Source organism: Pyxicephalus adspersus, chromosome 11 (assembly GCF_032062135.1).
Source record: "Pyxicephalus adspersus chromosome 11, UCB_Pads_2.0, whole genome shotgun sequence".
Classification (NCBI taxonomy): domain Eukaryota; kingdom Metazoa; phylum Chordata; class Amphibia; order Anura; family Pyxicephalidae; genus Pyxicephalus; species Pyxicephalus adspersus.
Window position 1 is genome coordinate 31245398 of NC_092868.1, and position 27296 is coordinate 31272693.

The 27296-nt window shown below is 39.0% G+C and overlaps 2 protein-coding genes across 6 annotated transcripts; one reads left to right on the plus strand and one right to left on the minus strand.

Annotated features, from left to right (window-relative positions):
* The first annotated feature begins 257 nt into the window (after nucleotides 1-257).
* On the plus strand, nucleotides 258-15485 carry FOXR1 (forkhead box R1). Of its 2 annotated transcripts, XM_072427361.1 has the most exons (7): nucleotides 258-388; nucleotides 3727-3828; nucleotides 4400-4593; nucleotides 5021-5220; nucleotides 5551-5783; nucleotides 13417-13605; nucleotides 14009-15485. In XM_072427361.1, the coding sequence occupies exons 1-7, from the start codon at nucleotides 268-270 to the stop codon at nucleotides 14263-14265; spliced, it is 1296 nt and encodes a 431-aa protein (XP_072283462.1). In that variant the 5' UTR covers nucleotides 258-267; the 3' UTR covers nucleotides 14266-15485. The 2 variants fall into 2 exon arrangements, with proteins under 2 accessions (XP_072283462.1, XP_072283461.1); XM_072427360.1 differs by lacking the exons at nucleotides 258-388; nucleotides 3727-3828; nucleotides 4400-4593; nucleotides 5021-5220; nucleotides 5551-5783 and adding an exon at nucleotides 9197-9330.
* IFT46 (intraflagellar transport 46) lies at nucleotides 14996-27296 on the minus strand. Of its 4 annotated transcripts, none has more exons than XM_072427356.1 (12): nucleotides 27007-27296; nucleotides 24280-24370; nucleotides 24112-24185; nucleotides 22369-22553; nucleotides 21382-21453; nucleotides 20321-20414; nucleotides 19644-19772; nucleotides 18628-18752; nucleotides 18224-18290; nucleotides 18086-18146; nucleotides 16962-17047; nucleotides 14996-15432 (listed from the first exon to the last, which is right to left on the minus strand). In XM_072427356.1, exons 1-12 carry the CDS (start codon nucleotides 27112-27114, stop codon nucleotides 15337-15339), a joined length of 1188 nt encoding a protein of 395 aa, XP_072283457.1. In that variant the 5' UTR covers nucleotides 27115-27296; the 3' UTR covers nucleotides 14996-15336. The 4 variants fall into 4 exon arrangements, with proteins under 4 accessions (XP_072283457.1, XP_072283458.1, XP_072283459.1 ...); XM_072427357.1 differs by having other exon boundaries at nucleotides 18628-18749; nucleotides 27007-27295; XM_072427358.1 differs by having other exon boundaries at nucleotides 27085-27293.

A 27296-nucleotide genomic window follows, 5' to 3' on the forward strand; every position in this document is an offset into this window, starting at 1 on the left:
TACTAATATTTATTAAGCAGAAACAGGCATATGGCTTTATTATTTCCCTGTACAGCAAAGGCAAGTGTTACATAATTCTTGAAGAACAAATAAGCATTTTTTAGCAATGAATATATTTAGGCTTCACTACTAATGAATCTGCAAGTTTGAGGCACACTGACCCTTTAAGTCTATATGGGGAGGGAAGAACATGTGAGCATTATAACACCTGCCCAGCAAAGGCTCATCATCATCATTAGGCTGCTGTCTGGGACCACCAACATAACCATGTTCTTACACTTAGCTAACAGGAGCAAGTATGAGAACCTTCATTTATCAACTGCTTTAGAAGACTGGGACATGTTGGATGAACTCAAGCAGTGCATTACCATAGATCAGTACTTTGCAGGTGAGCACATGTTTGACCATTAGTAGTGCTTGTATGGTGTTCAGGGCCTGTTCAGGGGGTGCAAGCATAGCAGGGGTTTAGTAAGCTCTTAAAACTCTGGCACTTATTAGCAGCTTTTGTTTTTTAGAGGTACAGTCTTCCTATAATAAACTTTGCTGAACATCTACAAACTAAAGCCTAAGACTAAATTTAGAATGAGGATGTTTTGCTGCACCTGAACACTTACTCTCAAACACAGTGTGCCAGATGCAGTTACAGCTGGTCCCCATCTAGATTTTCAGGGGTTTGCAAGTGTCTGTAAGAGCCCCCCCCCCTTTTTTGTACTAAAGTTCTGAACGCTACTTGTAGGGTCCATATGTGTGCAGCAACACTGTGGCTTCCTACCACAATGTCAAATCAAAACCAAGGATTTGATTCAATGATAACAATTTTTTTGCAACCAATACTGAGTGGTAAAACTGTTTGCAAAAACAGTCTGACCTTGATCTTTGACAATGTTAATAGGAAGGATGAATGAGCTTTGCACAGGAACTTTATGGGTTTGTGATTCTTTTTCTTAGGTGTTATTTGGGAACCATGTCCCATATTTGCTGCTTGTATCGCCTATTCAATTGCAAATATTAATGGGCGTTAATATAATATTTTTATTTTATAATATTTTTTTGTGGAGGATGTTCTCCTGTACCCTAGACAGCTCATTGTAGTCACCTAGCATAGATCCAGATCTGTCATTTTACTAGGATGACCTGATCTTGCCACGTTTCATGATACGTGTCAAGGACCACAAATTTGAGGCAGTGTGCCATAGCTGATGCCTTCTCCTGCACACTATTTGCTCGGGGTTTACTAAAAGTCATCCAGATACTACCTACGGTACATTAAAATAGATTAGTTTATTATAAATGAATGCATAGTGGTCTGGTAAACAAATCTGTTTTACTGTAGGTGGTATTATTAATAATAATAAACAGGATTTATATAACACCAACATATTACACAGCGCTGTACTTTAAATAGGGTCTGCAAATGACAGACTAATACAGACAGTGACACAGAAGAAGAGGACCCTGCCCCGAAGAGCTTACAATCCAGGAGGTGGGGGAAGTAACACACAATAGGAGGGGAGATATGTTGTGGTGGGAAGTAGTGATGGCTTCAAAAGACAATAGATGGGTGGAAGTTTAAAAAATAGAAGTTTATAGAAGTTTAAAAAAATGGGTTTTGAGTGCTCTTTTAAATGAGCAGAAAGTAGGAGCAAGCCAAATAGGACGAAGAAGACCATTCCAGAGAGTTGGAGCAGCTCTAGAGAAGTCTTGTAACCGTGCGTGTGATGAGGTTATGAGTGTGGAAGTCATTAGTAGGTCATTGGAGGAGCGGAGAGAGCGGCAGGGGGAGTATCAAGTACCATGTCAGAGATGTAAGTGGGACAATAACTGTGTAGGGATTTGAAGGCAAAGCACAGGAGCTTGAATTTGATTCTAAGGTGAAATGGAAGCCAATGAAGAGAACTACAAGGAGATGCAGCGGAAGAGGAGCGGAGGGAAGGATTGATGAGTCTGGCTGCAGCATTCATAATAGATTGTAGAGGAGAGAGTCGGGTTAGTGGAATACCAGCGAGAAGAATGTTACAGTAGTCCAGACGAGAGATGATAAGAGCATGTACAAGGAGTTTGGTGGTCTCAGGGGACAGGTAGGGGCAGATTTTGGAGATGTTGCGTAGGTGAAAGTGACAGGACCTGGAAATGTTCTGAATATGGAGGGTAAATGAGGAGGCACGAATAACAGTGTTGTTAACAGTTAGATAAATGTCAGGGGAGATTTGGAATTTAAGGGGGGAAAGATGATGAGTTCTGTTTTATCCAGGTTGTGTTTCAGGAATCGGTCAGACATCCATAATGAGATGGCTGACAGGCAGCATGAGACCTTATCCAGGACTGAGGGAGACAGGTCAGGGGTGGACAGATAGATTTGAGTGTCATCAGCATACAGATGGTACTGTAAGCCAAAGGAGGATATGAGACTACCGAGAGAGGAGGTGTACAGAGAGAAGAGAACCGGTCCAAGGACTGACCCCTGGGGAACACCAACAGGGAGGAGAGTGGGTGAGGAGGAGTTACCATTGAAAGAAACTTGAAAGGAGCGGTCAGACACATAGGAAGCAAACCAAGAGAGAGCAGTGTCACTGATACCAATGGAGCGCGTGATTTGTATTAGAAGGGGGTGATCAACAGTGTCAAAAGCAGAGGAAAGATCAAGGAGAAGGAGCAGGGAAAAGTTGCTTTGAGACTTAGCTCTGATGAGGTCATTGGCCACTTTAGTAAGGGCTGTTTCAGTGGAGTGGGCAGCTCTAAAACCAGACTGGAGGGGGTCAAGGAGAGAGTTGGTGCTCAGGTAATGGGTGAGTCTTTTGTAGCATGTTTGAAAGCAGAGGGGTATTTACCAGTAGAAAAGGAGAGGTTGAATAGTTCGGTCAGGGCAGGGGCCAGGGTGGAGGAATGGGCACGGAGTAGATCAGAGGGCATTGGGTCAGGCAGACAGGTAGTAGACGGAGATGATGAGAGAAGAGAGGAGACTTCGTCCACAGTAACAGGGCTGAGGGAGGCCAGTGATGATTTACAGGCGGAAGGGGTGGGTATGGGTGGAGGGGCCCGGTGAGTAGAGACATCATGTCTGATTTTGTCAACTTTATCTCTAAAGTAGGTGGCTATTTGTGCTAGTTGTGGGGGAAACAGGTGTGGGGTTTAGGAGCAAGTCAATTTATCTATTTTTATAAAAATCATACATTTTTACTTGTATATTAAAACTGCAATGGGCTCCTGTGTTTTTTTTTTAATAAACAGAAATTTCATACATAGAAGCCTCCAGCTTTGAAGCAGTCTAAATACATGTTGTCTAAATGGTGCAGCTGTTCCAGGCCACCACTAGAGGGAGCTGAAAGGACAAGAGACAAAGGGATTAATTTACTTCCAGACTGTTCACTTTGCAGATAATATTCACTTAGTTTAGCGAATAAAGTACAGTTAAAGCGTACCTAAACTCAGAATTTTCACTTTACATAAAAGGGTAGAGTTATTTTTTTAGGTGTAACAACCTTTTTTTTTTTAAAAAAAAACAAATGCTTCAGCACCGTCCCCTATTTCCTGATCGCAATGAATGGGAGCGCAAAGCCTCCACGTATGCCTGACGTAGGCTCTTGGGCACTCTCTGCTCATGCTTTTTGGCGCAAAGAGAAAAAAGTAGGTGGCTATGTCTTGGGCAGAGAAGGTTGTTGTGGGGGGATATTTATCTGGATGATATATATCCGAAAATGATTAAGAAGTGTCTATTTTCTTTAATAGTAGGTGCAGAAGAGAAGACGGAACAGTGCACAGAAAAATGTCCGCAAAAGTTAGGGGTGACCCCCTGTATGTCCAATGAATTATCTCCACAGAGTGAGCAAGGTATTTTAGTTATACCCATCAGCAACGTACATTCATCAATGTATTGTTATAACATACATCAAGGATTTTAGTATTGAAATCAGGGTGTTACTGGCATTGTTTAAGATTGTTCCTTTAGTGGTGATAAAAAGTAAAGAATTTAACCAAAAAATGTATTGTGTCATTAAAGTAGCTTTGATGGGAAGAAAAGAGGTAAGACTTTGAGTACATCATTCCGCTGAGGGATCTCTTATGTACCAAAAAATACTAACTGCTAACTGCCAGTACTTCCTATATTAGGGTGGTAAAGTTAACTGTCTTTCAGTGAAATCATAAAACCCCATGCAGTCCCTGGAAGCTTTATGATAACTAGGACAAGGAAATTTGGGCATAAAATGACATTATTATAGAATAATGACACATTATTCTATAATAATTCTTGCCCATAGTGTGGTGGTCTAGAAGTCTCGCTCTGTATATTGTGTAGAATGTGAAGAGGAGTATTTGGAGTTAGTAAACAACTAGAAAGATATAAAAATTGGGAGGTGGTAAAGCATGTCTTCTGCAGTAATTCTATTTTATGTTTTCCTAGAACTTTCTATTAAGCCCAGTTTGTGGCTTGTTGTGGATCCGAATCTGGTGATCCCATGCCAGTATGTGCCAGCTTTGGCTTCGGAGCCTTGTATCTCCAATCCCTCCACACCAGAGATTCCAGCACAGTCTCCTGCAGACTATTTTACTACAGAAGATTCTGAAGAGGAGCATCTCACATCAGCCAGTGAACAGGTAAAGCCGTGGTTTACCTATGTGTGTAGTTTACAGACTGGGAATGATCATCCCAACAGAGGTGCCCAGTATAAAACACTGTACAATTAGAATTTTGTAATGTAGGAATTACTACCTTTTTCCAGAGATCCCAACAAAATTGTACACTCCTATAATAAGCCAAGTTTGTGGCTTGTTGTAGATCCAGTGATCCCATGCCAGTATGTGCCAACTTTGGCTTCCAAGCCTTGTATCTCAAATCCCCCACATAGCAGGGATACTGCTGCTTACCAGGTTATACAATGGCAGACTACTTTTCAAATTATTGGATCAAATTGGCAGTCCTAAAACTAGAAGTAACAAAAAAAAATTGGAACTTGATTGATTAATTTTTCTGTGAATGAAATGTTTGTGCACTATTTTACATGCCATGTTCTCTCTACTACAGTATGCAGAAGATGAGCCACCCATGTCACCTCCAGTCCACATCCTGAGGTGTCATGGCAGGAAGGCACACCTACGGAGAACTTTATCTCAGTATGACAATTGGCCCCGACCTCCAATCAATTATTGCAACTTAATATCTTTGGCTCTAAGGAATAGTGAGGATGGAAGTCTAAATGTGCAACAGATCTACAGCTTTGTTAGGTGAACTGATAATGGCACGTTTTTTTTTTTTTTGTTACGGAAGCTCTGTGCCCTGTTGGATATCAGGTGGCAAAACAAAGCCTATATGCAATATTGTACCTATGTTTGGTTATGTACAGGCAATATAAATGTATAGGGTGTATGTGATTTTATATAAATGTATGTGTGTTGAACCAATGCAGAGAGCCTGGTGCTTACTCAGAGGGCATTTGTTCTCTGCAGAGGTGAAAGGATTTTCAGCTTGGGTTAAGGGTGATTGGTCTGGAGCACTTTGGAATTTTGGGGGATAGCACATAGTTATTATTAGATTGTGCCTTCTTCATTTTTCAGGGAGCACTTTCCATTTTTTCGTGCTGCCCCAGATGGTTGGAAGAACACCGTCCGTCACAACTTGTGTTTCAGCAGCAGCTTTGAGAAGATCTCGGGCTGGGTGTGTTCTGATGGACACCGACGATCTTGTCTATGGAAACTAACATGCCAGGGTCATAAGAAGTTCTGCACAGAAATGCACGCCTTATCGGATGATCTACTGCATATATTACGAAGGAGCATGAACAAACCAGGTACAACGTGTGTGTTATATCTTGCAGATAAATCTTTTTGCTCGCCGTCTGCTCTGTCTGTGGCTCCTTGTTGATAACTCACTTTTTCTGATTTATGCTTATCCAGATATAACCCTACATGGCGGTGCTTTTTTATTTTATCTTGAGAACAAATCCAGCTAACTAGAGAGAATTAGTAAAAGCAAAAAATGTTACGATAAACTTCTCTACGAAAGCACATGTGATTAACTACTGTTGTAAAGACCAAAAAATAATCTCTTGCTGTAATCCCAACCTTCATTTCAGAGACCTTTCCCACTACACAATGTAATTCAGTCTGAATGACAACTTCCTTACAGACCCACCATCATCATGTAATTGGACAGTGAAAGGAGAAGCAGCAGACAAAACAAAGAATACTATGTTAAAATCCAGTGCCTGTAATGCTTGTATTAAACAAATTCTTTAATGACCCATTAACGATTTCAAAAACCAAAATCTAGATCTGCCTAGAGCTCCCCTTTAAAACTGAACTAAACTCCTATCCTTGCTCCTTCACCAGTTCCATTATCCTCACCAGGTTGATATAACTCCCATTCATTCTTGTCATACAGGTATGTAGGGATTGTACATTGCATGGTGTACCTGTAACAGAAGATCCTGGACAGGCTGCTAAATTTGTCCTTATTGCCGTATTTGCAAACATTGCTTGTTCCTTCTGCAGTAATGACCTCAATTCTACACCGGCCAGTACATTCCAAATATTGTTTCCTTATATTTACACACTCTGCATTGATTACATGTATTTTTTGCCGTTCTGCTTCAAAGATTGACAGTGATGACTGACAATGGTGTTTCCCTTTCTAGCACTCATGGAGTTGATGTTCGGCATGTGAAGAAATCGTTTTTTTTTTTTGTTTTGTTTTGTTTTTTCTCCTGAAGAATATTTATTTCATTTTTGAAAATGACTGTTTATGTAATCCTGAATTTAAGGATAAAAATAATGAAAACTCTGGTGCTAATTTTCTATTGTTATATCACACAAAATCTTAAATGATTATTGCATAATTCAATTTATGGATGTCTTATTTATGAAGTATGTCTGAATGCATGAGGAACAAGTCTCCCGGGAGCTTCTGGCAAAGGTGAACTGGGCTGAAATGCTGAGAATTGTGTATACCGCATATAGGATATAGATATACATATAGATGACTTTTCATTATGGTTTGTAATTGCCATTGTTTGTGATGCAGAAATAAAGTTTAAAATGAGAGCAAGCATAAAACATTGGGTGTCATGTTTATTAACGTCAGCAAAGCATTCAAATAAATCATTTTTCCACTAACCACCAATATAATGAGGAAGCTACATGGACTACTAATGTGCTGATCACTGATGTAAAATGACATTGTCATCGGGGACACAACGCATTTGTCTGCATTCAATACCATTTATATATGTTTTCCTTTGTGTTTTAAGCTTTGTCTACACCGACTGTTTCCCCAGCGTTTAACCTGAGGCTTTTAAAGCCCATGTTTGAAGTCCCCATGCATTCCAATGGGCTAATCTACACCAGGAAGTTTCCTTGAGGCAGGTATTTGAGTGTTATCTTAAACATTGCTTTCAACGTTTAAAAAATTAAGACGCAAGAAAATGCATGAAAACGCCTGAAACCGCTTCCGTTGAACTCAATGGAGGCTTTTACAAGCGTTTTTAAGCTTTTTATGAAATCTTTCATTGAAAACGGTGGGGGCTTTTATAAACGTTTTTAGCAGGACTTTGGACTCTGGAATCCCCCTTTAATAAGGAGACTCCCAATCATCACCACCCCACCCTGGGGAATGAGTACAGGGGTACATAAAACCCCTTACTCATTCCCTGAAAGGGTTAAAATATGTGTGGAACGTTGGACGAGGCTTTAATGTTAAATTATTTTATTAAATGTGTGTGTGTTTGTGTAACTTTTTTTTTTTACAGGTCATCCCAATGACAGGAGGATTTCCAGGGTTGCAATGAACAGAGCCCTGGAAATCCTCCTGACAGTGAGGGATCGCAGGGCACTAGGGGTTAAATGAGGACAAGCCTCTCCATTCACCCCTAGTGCTCTGTGATTGGGTGAGGTTTTACGTTTCTCAGCCATTCAGCACTAGACATGAATGGGGAGACTTGTGCCCATTCATCTCTAGTGCTCTGTGATTGGCTGAGAAATAGAAAACCCTAATGACAGCTCAAGCATCATCAGGATTTCCCTTTCCTCAGCCAATCAGGAAGCAGAGCAGTCAGCAGAGCTTTACTATGCTGACAGCTCAATTCCCCTGATTGCTCCCGCAGCCCTGGAGGAGCTGCGACATGTTCTGTATCTGTAACGCATACTACAGCTCCTCTAGGGCTGTGGTTGAAGGGTTAAAAGTAAAACTTTTATAAACGCTTATATAAAATCCCGGTAAAACTGCATATAAACGTGGTAGGAACGTTTATATGGGTTTTGAAAACCCTTCATGTAGACCCAGCCAAAAGGTTGATAAAGAATGCTTGGCTTACTGGATACGGTGTGGTTTTTTTTCTAGTATTACAAATAAATATGCAGTTTCACATACGGAAAGCATGCCTGGTACTGATGTATTAGAAAATATTTTGAAAACCACAAAATGCTGTTGAATGTGCTGATCATTAAAGCCTGTTTATTCTCAACTCAAAAGATAATTTCTATATTGCAAATGGTATTGAACTGTATATAGCGCCAACATATTACGCAGCATTGTACATTAAATAGGGATTGCAATCGACAGACAAATTCAGTGATGCAGAAGGAGGACCCTGCCAGCTGATCAGACTTTTAATGTGTTGGCTGTTTCTGTTTCTTTGCTTTTTCAGGCTTTTCTTTATTTTCATACCTGCAGCTACACACTTCCTGTCTTGGTGACACTCACTTTCTGTACCGATCAATAGAGCAGCAGTGTTGTCACCCTAGGATAGAACTATAAAACAGAAGAGGGAAGGGGTGGGGGGTGTTATTCTGAAAATAATGCAAAGTGCTAACAGCATAGCACAAGCAGAGAACATAGAAAGTTGTCACCTCCATAATTCTGCCCCTATCAATACTTGTCCAGCCATGTGTAGTTATTCTTATAAAGTGCAAATAGAAGAGAATTTATTTTATTTAATTAATGCTGCCATTCACTTTAATAGAATATTAGCTGGACTCCCTGAGATGAGACCAAAGCCATATTGAGGAATTATGGAGAAGCTGTAGGATGAGCACACAGCTACATTTTGCACAGGACATTTTTATTTTTTTCATGTTTGGGTTAAACAAAAGCAGCTGTAAGTAGCATCTGGTTAAAAGCCACCTCCACCCCTCTGTCCTATTGGTTGGTCATGTCCCTCCCTATGTGTCTATCAGATAAAAGTGTTTGTACTTTTCCATCCTCAGTCACAGATTAGAAGAAATCCATAATGTCCACCCAAAATGATGCCGCAGTCCTGCATGCCCTATTTAATCCTAATGCTCCATTCGGGGACATAAGTGAGCGGAATGAGGAAAACCTGCAAGAAGAAGCAAATCAAGGTGAGTTAGGATTTGTCTAATATAACCTATTGATAATACATAAATTATTATATTTATTATATATTTACCCAATACAAGGGATCAAGGTGATAAACCAAATCTGACTTGTATTGGAGTACAAAATTCTATGAGAAACAAAGAGGACTGCAGGAGATTAATGTATCCGACATGACACTATTATTATTACACAGATTTGTATAGCGCCAACATATTATGCAGCGCTGTACCGAGTTCATAGTCATGTCACTAGCTGTCCCTCTAAGGAGCTCACAATCTAATGTCCCTACCATAGTCATTTGTCATTATTACAATCTCAAGGACAATTTTTGGGGGAAGCCAATTAGCTGCATGTTTTTGGAATGTGGGTGGAAACCCACGCAAACACCGAACGTAAAAACTCCATGCAGATATTGTTCTGGCAGAGAATTGAACCTGGGACCTAGCGATGCAAAAACCAGAGAGCTAACCACTGAGCCACCATGCTGCCCACTACAAACAGTCCAATGATGAGTCCCAGACTATAAATTAGGATGGGAAAAGCGAACAGTGGACATGCTGGCATTTGTGGATCAGTACCTTGGAAACAAGATACAGGATACACACCAGTAATATATGCTATAACCTGTAGTACTTTTAGCAATATCAGTAGGAAATGCTGGTACATGTAGTGAATACTGGAGTGATGATCTATGTACAGGGGATTGTGGAGACACTAATGTTGATTGCGATAAATAGCACAAACTGGATCTGAATAGCTTTAAAGAAATGGGTCATAGGTTGCATACTGGTTAGCTAATATGTACAAAAGAGTTCAGAGTCTAAATGTGCTCTGTATTGCTGCAGGTGACATGGATCCATCTTTACTCCATTTTCACCAATTCCCAATGATCCTTTGCTTAATCTTGACTTATGCGTCCTGCTCATTTTAACGCATATTTATGTGGTTTATGTCCGTGCTTTTCAACCATTTCTACAGTGTTTTTCAACATTTTTTACATTGAGGAAAATCCTGGACACGCCACAAATCAAAAATGTTACAAAATGGCACTCTGTAGCTAATTCTCTTGTGTCTAAGAATAAACAAGGCAATTCAGCTACCTACTGCCACCCACTGACATGGAAGAGTATTACGTTACTCTGCCAGTCACTACAGCTCGGACAATCGACTATGGTAATTGGATGATTTCCCATGGCACACTAGTGGTTGAAAATCACTGGTTTATGTAACCACTGTACCTACACACGGAAATACAAACCTTGCAGCTCCTCTACTCTTTCCAAGCATTTTAAAATCTAAAAAGTAAATCTATTGCCTTGTGTGTCCCCGCTGTTATGATTCAAATTACTTTCTGTCCCAAACACCTCACAGGAAGTAAGGGAAAAATCTCGCTGTTGGTGACTAGGTTCATACAACTAGGTGAAATAATACAGAAATGTTCTAATATAATGTTCAGACTGATGGTATTCCCGGCATTCATTTGGCTGCAGGTAAGGTGGATCATGAATATAAATATCAATCTAACCAGCCTGAATGCCTGTTGAATTGGATTTGTGAATGCTGGTTGTACAGGATGATGGTACCCAGGCACTGACCAATGGGAACGCTGCTTGCAGTGTACTTTGCAGCCAGTTAGGACCTGAGTTTCTAATATAAACAGCTATTAGCATTCCCATTGGCTGTTTTTCAGAGCAGCACCTCCTCTACATCTACTACCGGTATGATTGCTTAGCATTGGATTCTGGTGCTGGTGTGAATCTAGCTTTATTTTCATTTCAAAAGATATATTCAATATTTTAAAATCTTTACTATTAACATAATAAGGCCTGTTTTAGGCATTTCCTGCTATAGGGTGACAACGCTCTGTCCTTATCTTCCAAGTATGCTCCTGCAGTGTCACACAGGCACTGGATACCACAAGCAGCCACCTTGTCACTTTAATGAGGCATTGTCCACTTTTATGAGAGATCAACAGCAAAACACAGAATAAAAAGCTGAAAACAGTTTTTTTTTATTGGGCAAAAGTTTATAAAGAATGCTTTCATAAACTAAAACCCCATTTAAAAACTGTGAGCCCTCAGAGTTAGGGATATTACTATTCCACAGTTCCATTTTAAAAATTTGGGGGCTTTACTGCAGAAAGGGACAGGGACAGGGACAGCTATCCCTTCTGCGATAAGCATTCTTACCTTCCTAATCATTATCTGTTCTGTCAAAGTTTGCTGGTTGCCAGCATACCCGGCACATTCTGGCATCCCCTGCAGCATCTGGGACCGAATAAAGACTAAAACGAAGAAGAAAAGGAAGAAGATGATGGAATCTGCAACCGGACATGGACAGGGGAATATAAAGTGGGTTCAGTTCCGCTTTAAGAAAAGCCACTTTTAGACCGCACTGAGGACTCCTTGGTCCCCTCAGTGCCTAGTTTCTATCCTCTCCTCTCCTGTTTCCATTGTCCAAACCTCTATGTCTTCCTTTGTACTGATGTCAAAGCTTTGTTCCATGCAGCACATAACCAGAAGGTTGCAGGTAATACAGTCAGTAATAACAACTGGAATACAGAAAGTTTTCTTATTTATTGAAAAAGCATCAGGGGACAGAGGGAAACCACAAGGTCCTGTGTGCTCCTCTTCTGAACCTAGTCTCTGGTTCCCTGTTACCTTCTCCTTCCACTTTTCACTCTTTCTACAGCTGCATACACACGTGCAATTCTTGTCGTTGGAAAGGATCTTTCACGATCCTTTCCAACGATAAGAACCGCAAGATGCATGAACGAATGCTGTACATACAGCACCGTTCTGCTCTATGGAGAGGGAAGGGGAGAGCGACGGAGCGGCACCCTGCTGCGCGCTCCCCCCTTCCCTTGCATTAGGATCGCTCATCGTTCATCGTCCGTGGATCCGCCCGGACTGATCCACGGACGATGAACGACCTGGGCTGTACACACGGCAGATTCTTGCCCGATGTCTGGCCGATGCCGATTATCGGGTGAGAAAAATTTGACGTGTGTACGCAGCTTACTACTGATCCCTATTCACCCCTCCCATGCTTGGTTTCCACATGGCTTTACTCTCTGGCACCTGGTCTTCACATCCATAACCTCCTTTGTGCCTGGTCTCTGTTCCTTGTTGACTTCTCCTTGGTGCCTGGTATTCACCCACTCTAGTCATCCTATGTGCTTGTCTCTAAAGCTGCGTACACACTTCCAATAATTATCGTTGGAAACGAACGACCGATCAGCCAAAAATCGTTCACAAAAAACGTGACCGCCGACGCCGTTTTTTGTCGTTGGAAATCAACGACCGTCACGGCGGATTTGATTGGGCGACGATCGTGCGCTATCGTGTGTACAGACGTAAGGTGATTGTGCATGTTTCTGCGGTACACTTTCTGCTTTACATGTCACTCCCTGCATCGATTGTATCTAGCGTGTGTACACTATTGGTGGATTATATTTGAACGATCGTATCGTTACAGCATGTACAGAAATGTGCACAATACAATCACTCATAATCGTTGATCGATCGTAATCGTTCGTTTTCTAATGATAATTATTGAAGCGTGTACCTAGCCTAACTCTTTTCTGACGACCTTCACTAAATTCACTGTCTCTTCTAAACTGCTTCTCTGTCATTGATCTCTGCTGATTCCTCACCTATCTTCTTTCACTGATCCACACTGCCTCCTGCCCCAACCTATTCCTTCATCACTGATCTCACCTATCTATTCTGCTTCATTGCCTCTGATGATTTTTTTTAGTACTTTATGCTGTAGTAATTTGCAGGAATCCCTAATATTATTGGCTCTCTGGTATGCATAGATGGCCTTTTAGCAGATTTTGTTCAACACAAATTTACACACTATGAAAGCTGTGTGTTCCTAGCCAAGAGTTTCGAACTGTCCACCATTTGGAAAGAAAGTCTTTAGGAAAAACAAACACTTAATGGTTTAACATGTTGCCAAACAATTCAAAAAATGAAATGAACACATGGATGACACCGTTTTTTATTTCTGTTTTTGGAGCACATATTCATTGAAGTAATAGGAGATGACAGATATTTTGATTTCACATTTTCTCTTTTATACAGATTGCAAATTCCCAGCTGATTTACTGGAAGAGGCACGTAACCTAGAATTGCTTGGTGTTCAGTCTGCAGAATCTGGGGATCCAAATACAGCTGTGGAGAGATTTAGCAAGGCTATCGAGCTTCTCCCTGATCGTGCATCTGCATACAACAACCGTGCTCAAGCTTTACGCCTACAGGGAGACATAACCGGTACTGCATTTCATATTATACAGCCACTCTATACAGCTACATTTTTTCAATGTAAACATTGCTTTAAAACTTTTTGTAATATTTTTATAATAGAAAGCTAAGCAGGCCACTCCTGAGATTTTTACAACCTTAGCAGACAGTACAGTCAGGTTGGGTATTTCTTTTTTTCTAGTTTTTTTTTCTTTTTTCGAGGTAACCACTTTAGCTTGGTCTCCAGTCTTCCTTTAGCTTGTGACTGGACAATGAAAGAGCAATGGCACATCAATGAGGTCTTCCTTGTCAGCACATGTGCATGTAATAGAGCCTCATTTGGCTAATGTACTAATCCCCTCTTATCGCTTACATTTTGTGGCACACGGAAATAATACGTTTCACTAAATCTGCGGATTCTTTTTATATGCAGGTGCCCTTGAGGATCTGAATCGTGCTCTGGAGCTGAGTGGAGGGAAAGGGGTTGCAGGACGCCAGGCTCTGGTACAGCGAGGACTAATTCTCCGGCTAAAAGGAAATGAAGAAGCAGCTAAAAATGATTTTCTTCTAGCTGCCAATCAAGGCAGTGAATTTGCTAAGCAGCAGTTAGTTGTCCTCAACCCATATGCTGCACTTTGTAATAGAATGCTTAGGGACATGATACAAAAATTGTGTGTTCCAGACCCATAGGGCTTTTTAGTTACACAGTCTACTTTAAGTTCAACAAAAACAAAAAAAAACAACTAAAAATCCAGATTGTCTTGGAAGAAGCCCACAAAAAACACCTCACGTGTGGTCCATTTTGCTTCATCGCAGAAAGTTTTTTCAGATCCCACTTGGACGTTCCTATATCCACATTCTGCAGTGCTGTTTCTTTTATATATTATACATTTACACATGTAGAAACACATCCATTTGTTTAACTTAATTTTTTGTTTGCTTTTGTTTTTGCATTTTCCCAATTTTAATATCCACCCCATGGTCCATCACGGTCTGGCTCCCTCCTCAGTCCAGCACCAACAGCCCTCTTTGGTCAGAATGATTGTCACATCATTTGCCATCTCCATCTCCTATGAGCCCAGTCTTCAGATGTTTCACTTTGAATAATCTATGAGATCACCTAAGGATAGCGCCTACCAAAAGGTCATTTCACATTCTCACAACTGTTACAGTAATCACGCTTGGTATGCACAGATTAATGATTTTCTCCAGTTCCATCGAACTCCAGTCAGGGAGATGACATTCTTTAATATATTAAAATAAAATACACAGTGGTTTGCGAAAAAAAAAAAATTATATGAAACATGAACATTACTTGTACAGAACATTCAAAGTAAATTATACTCAAGGACAATTGTATTTACAGGGATCTACAGGGCAAATTATACATGCAAGTAATCATATACAAATTCACAAAGCATCATAGAAAAAGATTTATTTTATTAACTACACTCATAATGTAATCCTTCCTATCCCTTATACAGTGATATAAATAAATAGTGTGCTAGAAAATAGTGTTTCTTTTTACATTTTTGTTTCAACAGCTGTAATGAGACAAATTTCGTAGTTAACCGATCCTATTAAAATTCCTCTGTGACTTTGGACAAGGACTGCCATAATTTATGGTTTAGGTGTTCCCACATTTGCTGTGTCTAGCTATTGTACCATTCTATCATCCATCAAAAACTAAAATCCCAGCATTGGATAGATTTCTCTAACTATGTTAACATAATCAGAAAGGTAACATAGAAATTCTTCTGTTTAGTTGATGGGGGTACTTTCATTATCCTTGCTTGTGGTTGCAGTATTGCCAGATGAAGTTCCTTCTTTCTTTCCCTCAGCTAAGGCTTTAAAATGCTGTAATGAGATGACGAGTTAATATGAAGCAAAATAAATGGTCATTCATTTTATTATTATTACAGTATATATTTAGCGCCAACATATTATGCAGCGCTGTATATTAAATAGGGGTTGCAAATAGCAGACCGTGACACTGGAGGAGGGGAGGACCCTACGCAGAAGAGCTTACAAAAAAAAAAAAAATGTACAGAGACTGCTAAGGACTGATACCAGGTAATATTCAGATTATTACACAGCTGGTTACAAATAAAAATATTTTCATCACATAATAGTTAACCAGCTGCATTTTTTTGCATGTTTGTATATTTGCCTGGAGTCCTGAACCATAAAAATTATTTATACCACACAATATTCTCTTAAATATAGAAAAGGGCTACATAATATAAAGCACTGTACAATATACAGTGATTGCAGGTGACAAACCTTTATGAACAGGAAGAAACTGACACAGGAGAAGAGAACTCTGCCAAATCGAGTTTACTTATATATTATTTGCTTGTTTACTAAGCTGCCAGAAAAAAAATGGGCAGATAGTAAGGCAAACAAAACAGAAATATAACAGAATTGTAAAGACATCAAGTTGATAAATTAGCTTCAAGGCTGTACAAGGAAGCTTTGCAAAATTAATGATCAGGCAGGTTGTTATTGCATAAAGGGGCAGGCGATGTACCATCTGCAAATATCCATCTTACCTGCCTGATCATGCTGGGGAATGGTAAAAAAACGGAGCTGCGCATGGCACCTCAGTGGTGGTTGCCAGGGAAAACCAGTATTCCTGGCCTCCCTTGTATGTGCTGGGAATGAGTGAAGTTGGAATTACAGGTAGTCCCAGAGTTAAGGATATCCGAAGTAGATGACTCCTAGACACAAACAGGACTTCCCTGCTCCTTGTGTGCAGGATGGGGGGGGGGACAGTTTGGATGACTTGCAGAAGAAATCTTTTTCTAAACACAGCTGAGGTTGTGGGTGATATTAGGGGGGGTGAGCTCTTTCTGCAGCCTCTTGTAACTCCTTAAAGACCAAGACAAAGTCTGCAGTTGTTTTTTTTGCATATCAAAGCACAGCTTGCTGCAGAAGTTATTGAATGTCTAGACTCCATACAGTTTTTTTTTTTTTTTTTTGTAATTAACTCACAGTGATTTGTTTGTAATTAACTCACAGTGAGGATTTTATACGGTAACTGACACCACGCTGCCTAATAAAATATTGGGACAAACATCTGTGTTAATTGCATTTATTAAAATAATGTACCTGTTCCTGTAGTCACATGTAACCCAGGGACTACCTGTATATCATCCTGGAAACAGCCAATAAATATGGACGAAGAATGTAAAGATTAAAGAAAAAAAGAAGGAACAAAGGGGTGCCATGGGTAAGGCTTGAAGAGGGGACAGCTAGAGCACGAAGAAACCAAATACTACGCTGAAAATCTTTTTTTCTTTAATGTTTCACTGAAGTGACAAATAACCCCCATGTTGTTTGTTATGAAAGATGTTCAAAAAGATGACTAGCCCTTATATACTAACCTGAGAGTTTTTAAATTCTGAGTACAAAGAAAAAAGCACATGCAAAGATTGTATCCGACTCTTGTAAACAGGGATATCCAAAATACCTTAAAGAAAAACAATACCATTTCTTTAGTGTTTGTTAAGTTTTAATTGCAGAATTTGTTTACATTCAAATTGTAATTTCACAGTAATAAAAAGCAACAAACCAGCTTTCTTTTTTAAAATAGTATGAATCATTTTTGTTTTATTAGTGGTTATGTGAACGATTACTCTTATCTTTACAGGGTTTTCGCAGATTCTTATCTTAAAATGTAACAGCCTGTCAGGAAATCATGAAACTATCTTTACAGAACTTTCAAATGTTTACAGTTCTTACACATATATAATATATGGCATAGGTATACATTTCAGTATAGATGTATTTCAACTGTGTAATTAGCTGCTTGCCTGGAGTATAAATTTAAATCAAAGCCTTTGTGAACGGGCTTATGCAAGAATCAAAATATGTAGATTTCAATTAAAACTGTATGTTAACAAATATTCTCTGATTTTTTTAGCTTAAGGCTTAGTCTACATGAACATTTTCCCCAGTGTTTAACCTGAGGCTTTAAAAGCCCATGTTTGAAATTCCCATAGGCTAATTTACGCCAAGATGTTTCCTTGAGGCACGTTTATGAGTGTTATTTGTTAACGTTGCTTGCAACATTTAAAAAATGAGAAGGCAGGGTTGGCACTGGAAAACGCCCAAAAACGTGGGTTACAATGATTTTAATGTAGCGTTTTCTCGTGTTAATAAGCACTTAAAACATAAACGCATTAAAAATGCAGGAAAATAGACGTTTTCGATAGGTGCAAATTTACACTCCATGCAAGCAGCTAATTACACAGTTGAAATAATAAAAGTTCATAAAAATGCATATAAATGCAGTAGGAGTGTTTACATGTGTTTTTAAAAACATCCGTGTAGACCCAGCCTTCTTTTGGTAGACTTGGACAGTTAATCACCTGAAGCCTGACAAGTATTGCCTGACATCACATACAGCACACTCAGAAGACTAGACTAGCTACAGTCAAATGTGTTATTAACTTATTTAGGTAATGTGTCAAAAAACCATTAGAGACTTTCATGTTGGATAACTTACCACATATAATATCAATATAAGTGGCAAGGTCGCAATCCAAGTCAGCAGAGGGCAAGCCAACCTGATGAAACAAAGGGAAAAGTTTAGAAAGACTGTACTTGAAGTCCAAGAATAAGATATTTATAAAAACAACCAAACCTTTCCAAGAAGCTCTTCAAATTCTGGCTGCCACTCCTGCATTAGTGTTTCAATTTCTGGCATAGACCTAAAGACAAATTAACATTTCTAAGAAACACAAGAAAAGAGGAAAATGTACTGGAGATCAGTTTAAAATAGAAATTTGGAGACTTATTAGGGAGCGCTCACTATGTCCGTAAATGACTGATATATTGTATGAAAATTATGTAGCAAAGGAGAGAGGCAAAGTACATATGTTTTTAATCCTTTCACCATCTTCTATTTTTCTGACTTGCTGCTTATCCTGGTTAAACAGTCAAAGTCTATAAATTGAGCTATGTGTGCCATGAATGTCATGTGGTGTTCTTCTTCCAGCTTGTCGTCAAACCCTTTTAATTTACAGACCAAATATATAAGGAACTTACCGAGTGTAGTGAACACTAGCAGGTGGTTTTGAATGATGTAATTCACTGATGCTTGTGATCCAAGAATCTATAGCTTTATGGTTCTTTTCGGCATTTTCCAGACTCTTCACTTTTATCTGCTGCTGCTAGGAATATATAACATTTGTATCTATCCAAAAAGTTTTCACACTGTAACACAAAAGCTCTAGAAAATCTTACTATCTTACTAGCAATCTAAATAGTGATTATTCACAAAAATAGCTACAATTATAGTTGCACTGATCTGCTACTGACTAGCACTAGAGGTAATATATATATATATATATATATATATATATATATATATATATATACATATACACACATATATACACACACACATACACACACACACATAATAGCCTGGCATGCTGGATATACCAGGATTGTGATTTGGAATCGTAAGACAGTTATTATTGAATTTATTGCACTCTAATGTATAATTAGAACTGCGATAAATTCTCTCCTTAGGCCAAGTTCAGGCTTTAATATCCTGGTTGGGGTAAAGAACTGGAGGAGGCACATGCTGGATTAAGAAGGAAGACTATGACCACTTGTGAAGTTATGCAAACTTTAAGCCCCATTCACTTTTAGGTATCAGGGCAGTGTTCCTTCTGGCTGCTTCATTTGAATGCAGTGCCTGCCATTATTTTGCAGCCACCCAGTAGTCAGTTTCATATTTGCAGCAGTTTTGACCTACCCAGCAAACCACATGCGTGTAGACTTCACCTATTCACAATCTCTCTGGATAACCAGGCACTGCATATGCTAAATGCTTGATGTGCTGGGCTGCTACTTACAGACATGATCTCCAAAAAGTATATATATATATATATATATATATATATATATATATATATATATATATAACATTTGATACCAAAATTCCTAATAAAGAACTGATTCTGATAATGTCAAGCAATGTTATCACGTGATAATATTGTAGATACTGTATTAAAATATGTACACAAACGGTATCCTTGGGTTTTGTTGCTCACCGAAACACTGTGTTGCTTTGATCCTTCAGTTAACCAGAGTGCCATAACAGTGGAATCAGATTGCTTTGTGGATGGTTCATCTAGTGTTAACAGGCCAAGGTTATCGGGTTTACCATCAGGCCGTGGAACCTACATGAAACAGAAAAGAAATATTATCAGCTAGTTAAATCCATTTACCTATATTATGTATATATGGAATGCCAACAACAAACGTATTTTATAAAAAAAATTTCATGGTGCACATATGCCAATGGACAAAACTGTAAAATGCACTAATTCAGTAAACCTGGAATGGATTTCTTAAAAGTCATTTGCTATTTCTTAGCAAATTTTTTGAATCCTGAACCATCCAAGGTTTTCTGGATTACCCAGTTTAGCTAATGAAAGTGTATCCTTTCCAGCCTTGGAAAGCTTTAATAAATTAGGCCCATGGTCTTCAGTGGGCAGCTTTAAAACAAGCAATGAGCAGATTTTACTACGCCTCTCATCAGCAACCAGTAATGATTAGCTTTACATAGCATGGGCAGTCAAAATGCAAAGTTTTGAACAATGAACACAAAAATTAGTGTGTTGCCAACAAATATTGGTTTCTTACTTGCACAAAGCTAATCTTGATGAAATTTAATAAAGGCAACATCTCTTTTTTATTATCACTAAGTCTGCATTAGACACAATACCTTTAAGAATGCATCAATATCTCCGACAGCTGGAATAAAGTCTGGAATAAAAGGTTTCAATTTGTGGTCCAAATGTATAGTGTGTGGAGTGTATCTGGTAAAATAAGAAAAACATTAGAAATAACTAAAGATCCCGATATGTTTAAACCACAACTTATAACATCTGTCTCTTTAATTGGGAGACAGGTCCAATAAGTTATTGTAATTGAAAATGAAAACTTATGAATTATACTCAAGGACAAGTGTATATCAGCTGCAACACAAACACCCCAATACATTACTAAAGTAGCATTTCAATTAATGTCCGTTCAGTTTAAAAAAAATAAATAAATAAAATAATAATAATAATAATAATAACGCTAATACTTCAATACTTTTGATTCGTTAAAGTACTTGTTTTGTGACTTCCCCAAATACTAATTGGATCAGAATGTTGAGGTATCTTTGGTTAGGTTTATGGAAAATATGCCGACATTAGCTTTTTTCTATACAGCCATTAAATGACAATTAAATGTGTAGAGTAAATGCCCAGAAAGTATTTTCTTATAATATTGGCATGAACAAAAGTTTTTTGGCTTTGCTGTTTTTGACCTAGAAGCCAAGACCTGGTAATATGTATATGATTTATTAAAGCTCTCTAAGGCTGGAAAGTACACATTTTCATCAGTGAAGCTGGGTGATCCCGCAAACCTGGAATGGATTTCCTAAAAGTAATTTGCCATTTGTTAGCAAATGTTTCCAATCCTGGACTAGAACCGTTTAAGGTTTTCTGGATCACCCAGCTTCACTGATAAAAGTGAATCCTCTCCAGCCTTGGAGAGCTGTAATAAATCAGACTCATTATCTTCATGTCCTTTGGAGGTACTGGTGTGGTAATGGAATATGAATTAATCTCTCCAGAAAGGTTAAGTAAAAAAAGTAAAAGTGAAGGAGAAAAAAAAAAAAAGGATGCGATACAGACCAATAGATTTAGTTCCATTCCTTAAATCAAATTTATTTTTTCAGATTTTCCTTGTTGTCTTTGTAATGTAAAGGGAATTTTTATACAATTTAGATTTTACCTGGTAATGTACTGAAACAGTTCTTTAATTTCTGGCGTCACTGGGAGATGTTCAAAGTCTGCAGGATCATAACTATAAGAGATGAGAACACAGACAATGTATTTTAGAAAAAAGTTCCCAACTTTTGCCAAGTTATGCTACAGAATAATATATTTTTGTTATTTTAGATATTTTATTTCACAAGAAATAAAATATATTTTTGGATAGATATGATAAGAATTAAAACATGTTTTAATTTTGCTAACTAAGGCTACATTACAGGGAATAATCCACATTTGCTTTCACAGTGACAATGAAGTGAATAATAGGTCCTGCAACAACATGAACTTTTGGCAACATACTAGCTTTTTACTGTAGTAGGATTTCCCTTCTTACTTCTTTAGGGGTGAAACTGCAGTTACCCAAACAGATAACTAGAAGAAATTTTATCTAACGGAGCCCTGGATAGCAAAAAAAAAAAAAAATTCTGTCCAGATTTATATATCTAAAGCGGTATATTGTCTTTCATGAAAATTTATTTTACATTGTAGGCCTGTAATTCTAAGGCATAACTCACCGAAATATGTCCAATATTTATTAAATGTAATAATAAACTTTAAATAAAATAATATATGATAAAATATAATGATTACTTTGTGTTGGATTCAATATAGTTATTTTGTATTGAATCCAATACAAAATCATTTGAAATTTCCGCCACGTTCCCACACACACACTGACGTCATTGAGAACTCCCGAGGAACGTAAGCACACTCGCCGGGCGACAGATAGGATGAAGAGGACACGGCCAGAGGATGGCAGTACACTGGAGGATGCCAATGGGACCAGGTAAGTCTATTTTCAATTTTTTAGCTACCCCGAATGTGGCTCGGGGTTACGGCTATCAGCTGTTTTTTTTTTTTTTTTACCGCTCAGGAGGTTAATAACCTTATTTTCCTTTTTTTATATTTCATTTACATTATAACAAAGCATTTCCCTTACACGCACCCAATATTTAAAGTGCTATTTCCTTCCTCATCATCATCATCATCATCATCATCGTCATCGTCCTCCTCCTCGTCGTCATCATCATCATCATCATCCCCATCTCCAGTATCATCTAGATCCTCATCACTGAATTCTTGTTGAGAGCTGACATGAACACCTCCACGCTTTTTAGCAACTTTCTCTTTCTTTATGGTGAATGAAATATACATGAGCATTAAAAATAAAAATTAATAAATTAACATTTAAGAAAATGTGCGAATACATAAGAGATTTAACAATCTGACAATTTGCAAAATATATGGAAACAATGCTGCATAAAAATAGAACATACAGTGACAAGGTGTCACAATGCTTGATTGGAAAGGTGTGCGATGGTGTTTTTATTGCCCCCTGTTTCAAGTATTTAGGTAAAAGCTCAAGAAAAAGTAGAAAAAGAGAGTTTAGCATGGTGGTGTTAGAAAACTTAAAAACCAGTTTAGGGTCCCGGGCATGGTCTGGGAAGAGATGGGAGTGTCCCTGACCACCTGGCCCATATCCAGGTTCTTCCTGCCTGTGCAGCCTGATCACAGGTGTGGTATTTGGAGTTCAGGGAGCCTTGCATGCAGTAGGTAGCTGGAGGCTGCAGAGGAAAGAAATCCATGAACACTTACCAAAGAAATTCCCAGAGACTGCGAGTTGCCCCATTTCTGCCAATGGACTTTGATTTGTGTCGTTTGCTGAGTAAGTTAGCCAGATGACCAATGTTTATTTTACCGTTTTGTTTATTTTGGGCAAATTATAAATAAAGCATAGTAAGACACCTGAAGATTTCACTCCACCCCTTGCCTGTTATTCTGGTCCCTGCCTTCCAGATCCCTGCAAGAGCACCTCAAGAACAATTATCATATGTTCAAACCCTACTGAACTTTTAGTTACAAACCAGAACCATTTTGTCCTAATAGGAAAGCAGCCACGGTTCAATTAGAAAAGCCTCTTCCCCTGTTAGCATGATGCAGAAAAGGGCCCTTGCTCTTTTCATGGAAGAAGAGGTCTCCACATTGGCCTAAAACACCACCAGCACAGTCAGACCTATGCTGGGCAATGCCTGCTTCCATGCAAAGACCAACTGTCCCCTTCTGCAGCATAACAGAAGATAGCCCAGACTGCAATAATCCCTCACGCAGAGAAACAACCAGACTTCTTTTTCTGTTCACTTGTTTTTTTTGTTCGTGTTATTTCTTTGTATATCTTTGCACAAGACAGCAGGAGGTCTGCATAAGTTAATTACACTTAACTTGTTCTTTCTTAATTACAGATCTTCCAGAATTGTGATGGGAATTCAGATGTTTTCCATTTCTAGTTGTTTAGTACAGGTTTACTTACCCAGAAGGCACCTGATCTTTTCAAATTGACCCTAAATCAAAAGGGGTAGCTCCTGAAAAAAAATGGCTTTTAGATATTTAGTGTTTACAGGATTGAACTGGCTCATAGAACATAGAACTTTTGATTAAAATGAATGAGGTTTCTCTTAATTAAAAAAACAATTAAAAAAAAAAAGGGGTTGATCCTCACAGTAACACATTTCCTGTGATGGGGTGACAACACTCACTCAGTGCTCTGTATCTAACTATAAGCGTTGTCACTCTTGGATAGAAAAGCTTCTATTCTATACATGCAATCCTCTCCGAATTACAGGTACAATGTAAAGCGCAAACTTCATCTTCTTGCAAAAAAACAAATTCCCATCGGAACATTAATAATTACCTTCGTACTTGTATCCTCTTCACCACTCTTTGGATGCATCATTTCTTTCATTTCAGGCAGAAGTTTAGGAGGAACTGGATTAATAAAAGAAAATATTCACACATGTTAATAAGCTATAAGCCTCCTGACGGTTTTCATCGTTCTCCTTTTGTCCAAATTCCTCCTTACCTGACCTACGTGGAGTTGGAGAGTGAACACTAGCAACGTCCTCTGAATCTTCAATATCTAAGCTCTCGTCATACGGCTGGTTCTGGACAAGCTAGAATAAATATGAGAAGAATAGGATCAACCAGCATATTGGCAAGAATAAAACAGAGTTTCACATTCAATGCCTAATTTTTTTTGTTGCTGTTAAAAGTTATATATTTTCCATTCACGGACTATCAACACGATTACCTATGTACATGCTATGGCTTTCCCTCCCTATACCCCCACCTCCCCTCTCCTTTCACTTACATTGTCTTAATGTCTTTGTTTCCTTTTTGTTTTCATGGTAACTTGTTTTTTTATGTTACATGCTCTGTAATCCTTTGAAAATGTAATGTATAAGTACTTACTTTTGGTTTGTAATGACTTTGACATTTCCATTTGAACTTGATCAATAAAGAACTATTTTAAGTGTGAAAAAAACGCATTTCCTTCATTTGTTTAAAAAACTCCAAAGCATTAGGTATGAAATAACACCTTTATGTACACGGGAGTACTATCTGATCGGAAAAATCAATGATTATTATAAGAAACCCACCCTTGGCTTGATTCACACAACCTTGCCAGCAGTCTGTCAGAGATGAATCATTTCTGAGAGCCCCACTAAAAGAAATCCCAAAGGATGAAAGAGAAAAACTGCCTTTGGTGACCAGAAAATCCTTTTTGATTTTCCTTGATTGTTGCTGGGCAGGGGCTGGAATCACATAAATCCTAAGAGCCAGGAAAATGAAACAAATCTAAAGTGAGGAAAATATGTATCAGGTCCTTGTCACCCCCATGCCCAGCACACACCTATCTACCTCCACCTGGCCACCATGCATATTCGGGGTATCCGCCTAGCCTCATATTCCCAAATCTTCTTATTCTTTCAGATGGATCTGTCACCACCTCTGTAGACATCAGCTGGGTCCTGTCATCCTTCCAGTAATAGATCTTCACAATCAGGCAGCAGAAATCCTGACCGAGGCTCCACCTCCTCCCAGCTCATAACACTAAAAGTTTTTAGAGGTGGATTTTTAAACTAGTTTATTTTTAAACTATATTTGGAAATTCTCCTCCAGTGGAAATCACTTTAAAGCGTACCTAAACTCAATGTTCACTTTACATAAAGTGGTAGGCAACCCTTTTATGTGAGGTAAAAATTCTGTAAATTTTATGCAAGGTAAAAAAAAAAAAAGGGTGCAGCACCGCCCCCTAATTCTCGGCTGCCTAGGCGGCCAAGAATGAATGGAAGCGCAAAGCCTCCTGGGATACCTAAATCAGGCATCCCGGGAGGCTCTTAGGTGTTCTTAGCCTTTTTGCGCAAAGAAAAATATTTGCCGATCTCACGCATGCGAAGTGAGATTGTCAATTTTTTTTTTTTTTATACTACATCACCCGATCTCGCGCCTGGGTGAGGTGACTTTTTTTGAGTTTTGAATTTAGTTCCTCTTTAAGTTTATTATATTTCTGTAGAAGAAGGCACAATAAAATGATTAGTAAAACCCACAAGTGCTTTTCTTTACCACATGTTCAAATGCAGCACAATCTCTCTTTTCTTAGCTGAAGAGGATTTTATTATTATTATAAACATATACTTATTATATTATATATAAATTATAAACATAGCATCATCATATTACACAGCACTGTACAATAAATAGGGGTTGCAAATGCCAAACAGGTACAGACAGTGACACAGGAGGAGGAGAGGTCCCTGCCCTGAAGAGCTTACAATCTAGGAGGTGGGGGAAGTAACACTCAATAGGAGGGGAGATATGCAGAAGCAGACGGGTAGGCGAGTTTGAAAAGATGCGTTTTGGGGGCTCTTTTAACCTCCCAGTAATCCCGAGTGAATTTTCCATACCAAAAGCGGTAACCCTGAGCCAAACTCAGGGTGAAATTTCCAGGGAGTTTAAAAGTCCTACCTGGTTGCCACATTCCAGGGGCATCCTCCAGCGATGCCAGGCGGGCATCTGTGTAACCTGGTGATGCCTGGCCAGCATCTGCGTACCTGGCATTCTTTTGGGAACACGAGGACAGGGGAATCAGATGCCAGCCTGGCATCTGCTCGCGACTGTGCAGATGGGAGGCAGGAAAATTAAAATACTGAGTATTTTTAAATGTACCAGGAAAGATGGGTACAGCCAAAGAGAGGGAGAGAAAGAGATGACCAGGTAGGGGGATGGCCAAAGGAGAGAGTGAGGTGATCATGAATATAAGACGGGTAAGGCCGGAGGTGAGGGGGAGAAAGGAATGACTGGGGGGAGGAGAAGAGCAGAGATGGCCAGGAAGAAGGGAGAGGAATAACCGTGGAGAAGATGAAAGTTATGAAAGTAAGGACACAGAAAGAGAGTGTGAGAACGAGGAGGAGAGATGAACAATCTGACCAAGGAGAAGGAAATATTACAACAGAAGAGGAAAAAGGGGGAATACCTAGGGAGTTGATCCTGTCAGTAACACACTTCCTTTGGCAGGGTGACAACACTCTCTCAGCATTCTGTATCCATCTATCAGTGTTGTCACCCTTGGACAGAAATGTTTTAGAACTACAGAAATTTTCTTCATTTCTTCATAGCACACATTCTGCAGTGCTAATGAATGCAAAGTAAAAAACGCTGGATTTCCAATAAGCTCACCAGGTATCTTAAGTTTTTTTTTTAATTTAATTATTTGTAAAAAATCTATTAAAAAAATAAGCTTACGTACAAAATGACACCCGGCCGCGGCACTCATATGAATGCCTATATGATGTCTCATCTTTACAGCATCAGGCACCTCATTTACCTGCCGCCCCTCTGCATTCCCCTTGTCCATCCCGCCCAACTCGTACCGAATTACCGAAGCGTCTCCAGCTTTATCAGGTCGCCGAGCTATCACTATGGTGACAGCTACACAGGAAGAACTGACACCGGAAGTGATGTGGGCGGGTCCGGGCAGACGTCAGACAGGTGTGAGATCGGCATTCGTCTACGCTAGAGTTCTCTCGGCTATTTCCG

What these genes read in the sequence shown, in the direction of transcription:
- IFT46 (XM_072427356.1), bottom strand. Translation starts at nt 27,114, where the DNA reads ATGGACAAGGGGAATGCAGAGGGGCGGCAGGTAAATGAGGTGCCTGAT. An exon ending in ATATTGATGCATTCTTAAAG is followed by an intron (nt 19,773 to 20,320) that starts GTATTGTGTCTA and finishes TGTTTCATGTAG; the next exon opens with GTTCCACGGCCTGATGGTAA. An exon ending in TTGAAGAGCTTCTTGGAAAG is followed by an intron (nt 18,147 to 18,223) that starts GTTTGGTTGTTT and finishes TTGTTTCATCAG; the next exon opens with GTTGGCTTGCCCTCTGCTGA.
- FOXR1 (XM_072427361.1), top strand. Translation starts at nt 268, where the DNA reads ATGTTCTTACACTTAGCTAACAGGAGCAAGTATGAGAACCTTCATTTA. An exon ending in CAGATCTACAGCTTTGTTAG is followed by an intron (nt 5,221 to 5,550) that starts GTGAACTGATAA and finishes TTCATTTTTCAG; the next exon opens with GGAGCACTTTCCATTTTTTC. An exon ending in AAGGAGCATGAACAAACCAG is followed by an intron (nt 5,784 to 13,416) that starts GTACAACGTGTG and finishes TCTTTTATACAG; the next exon opens with ATTGCAAATTCCCAGCTGAT.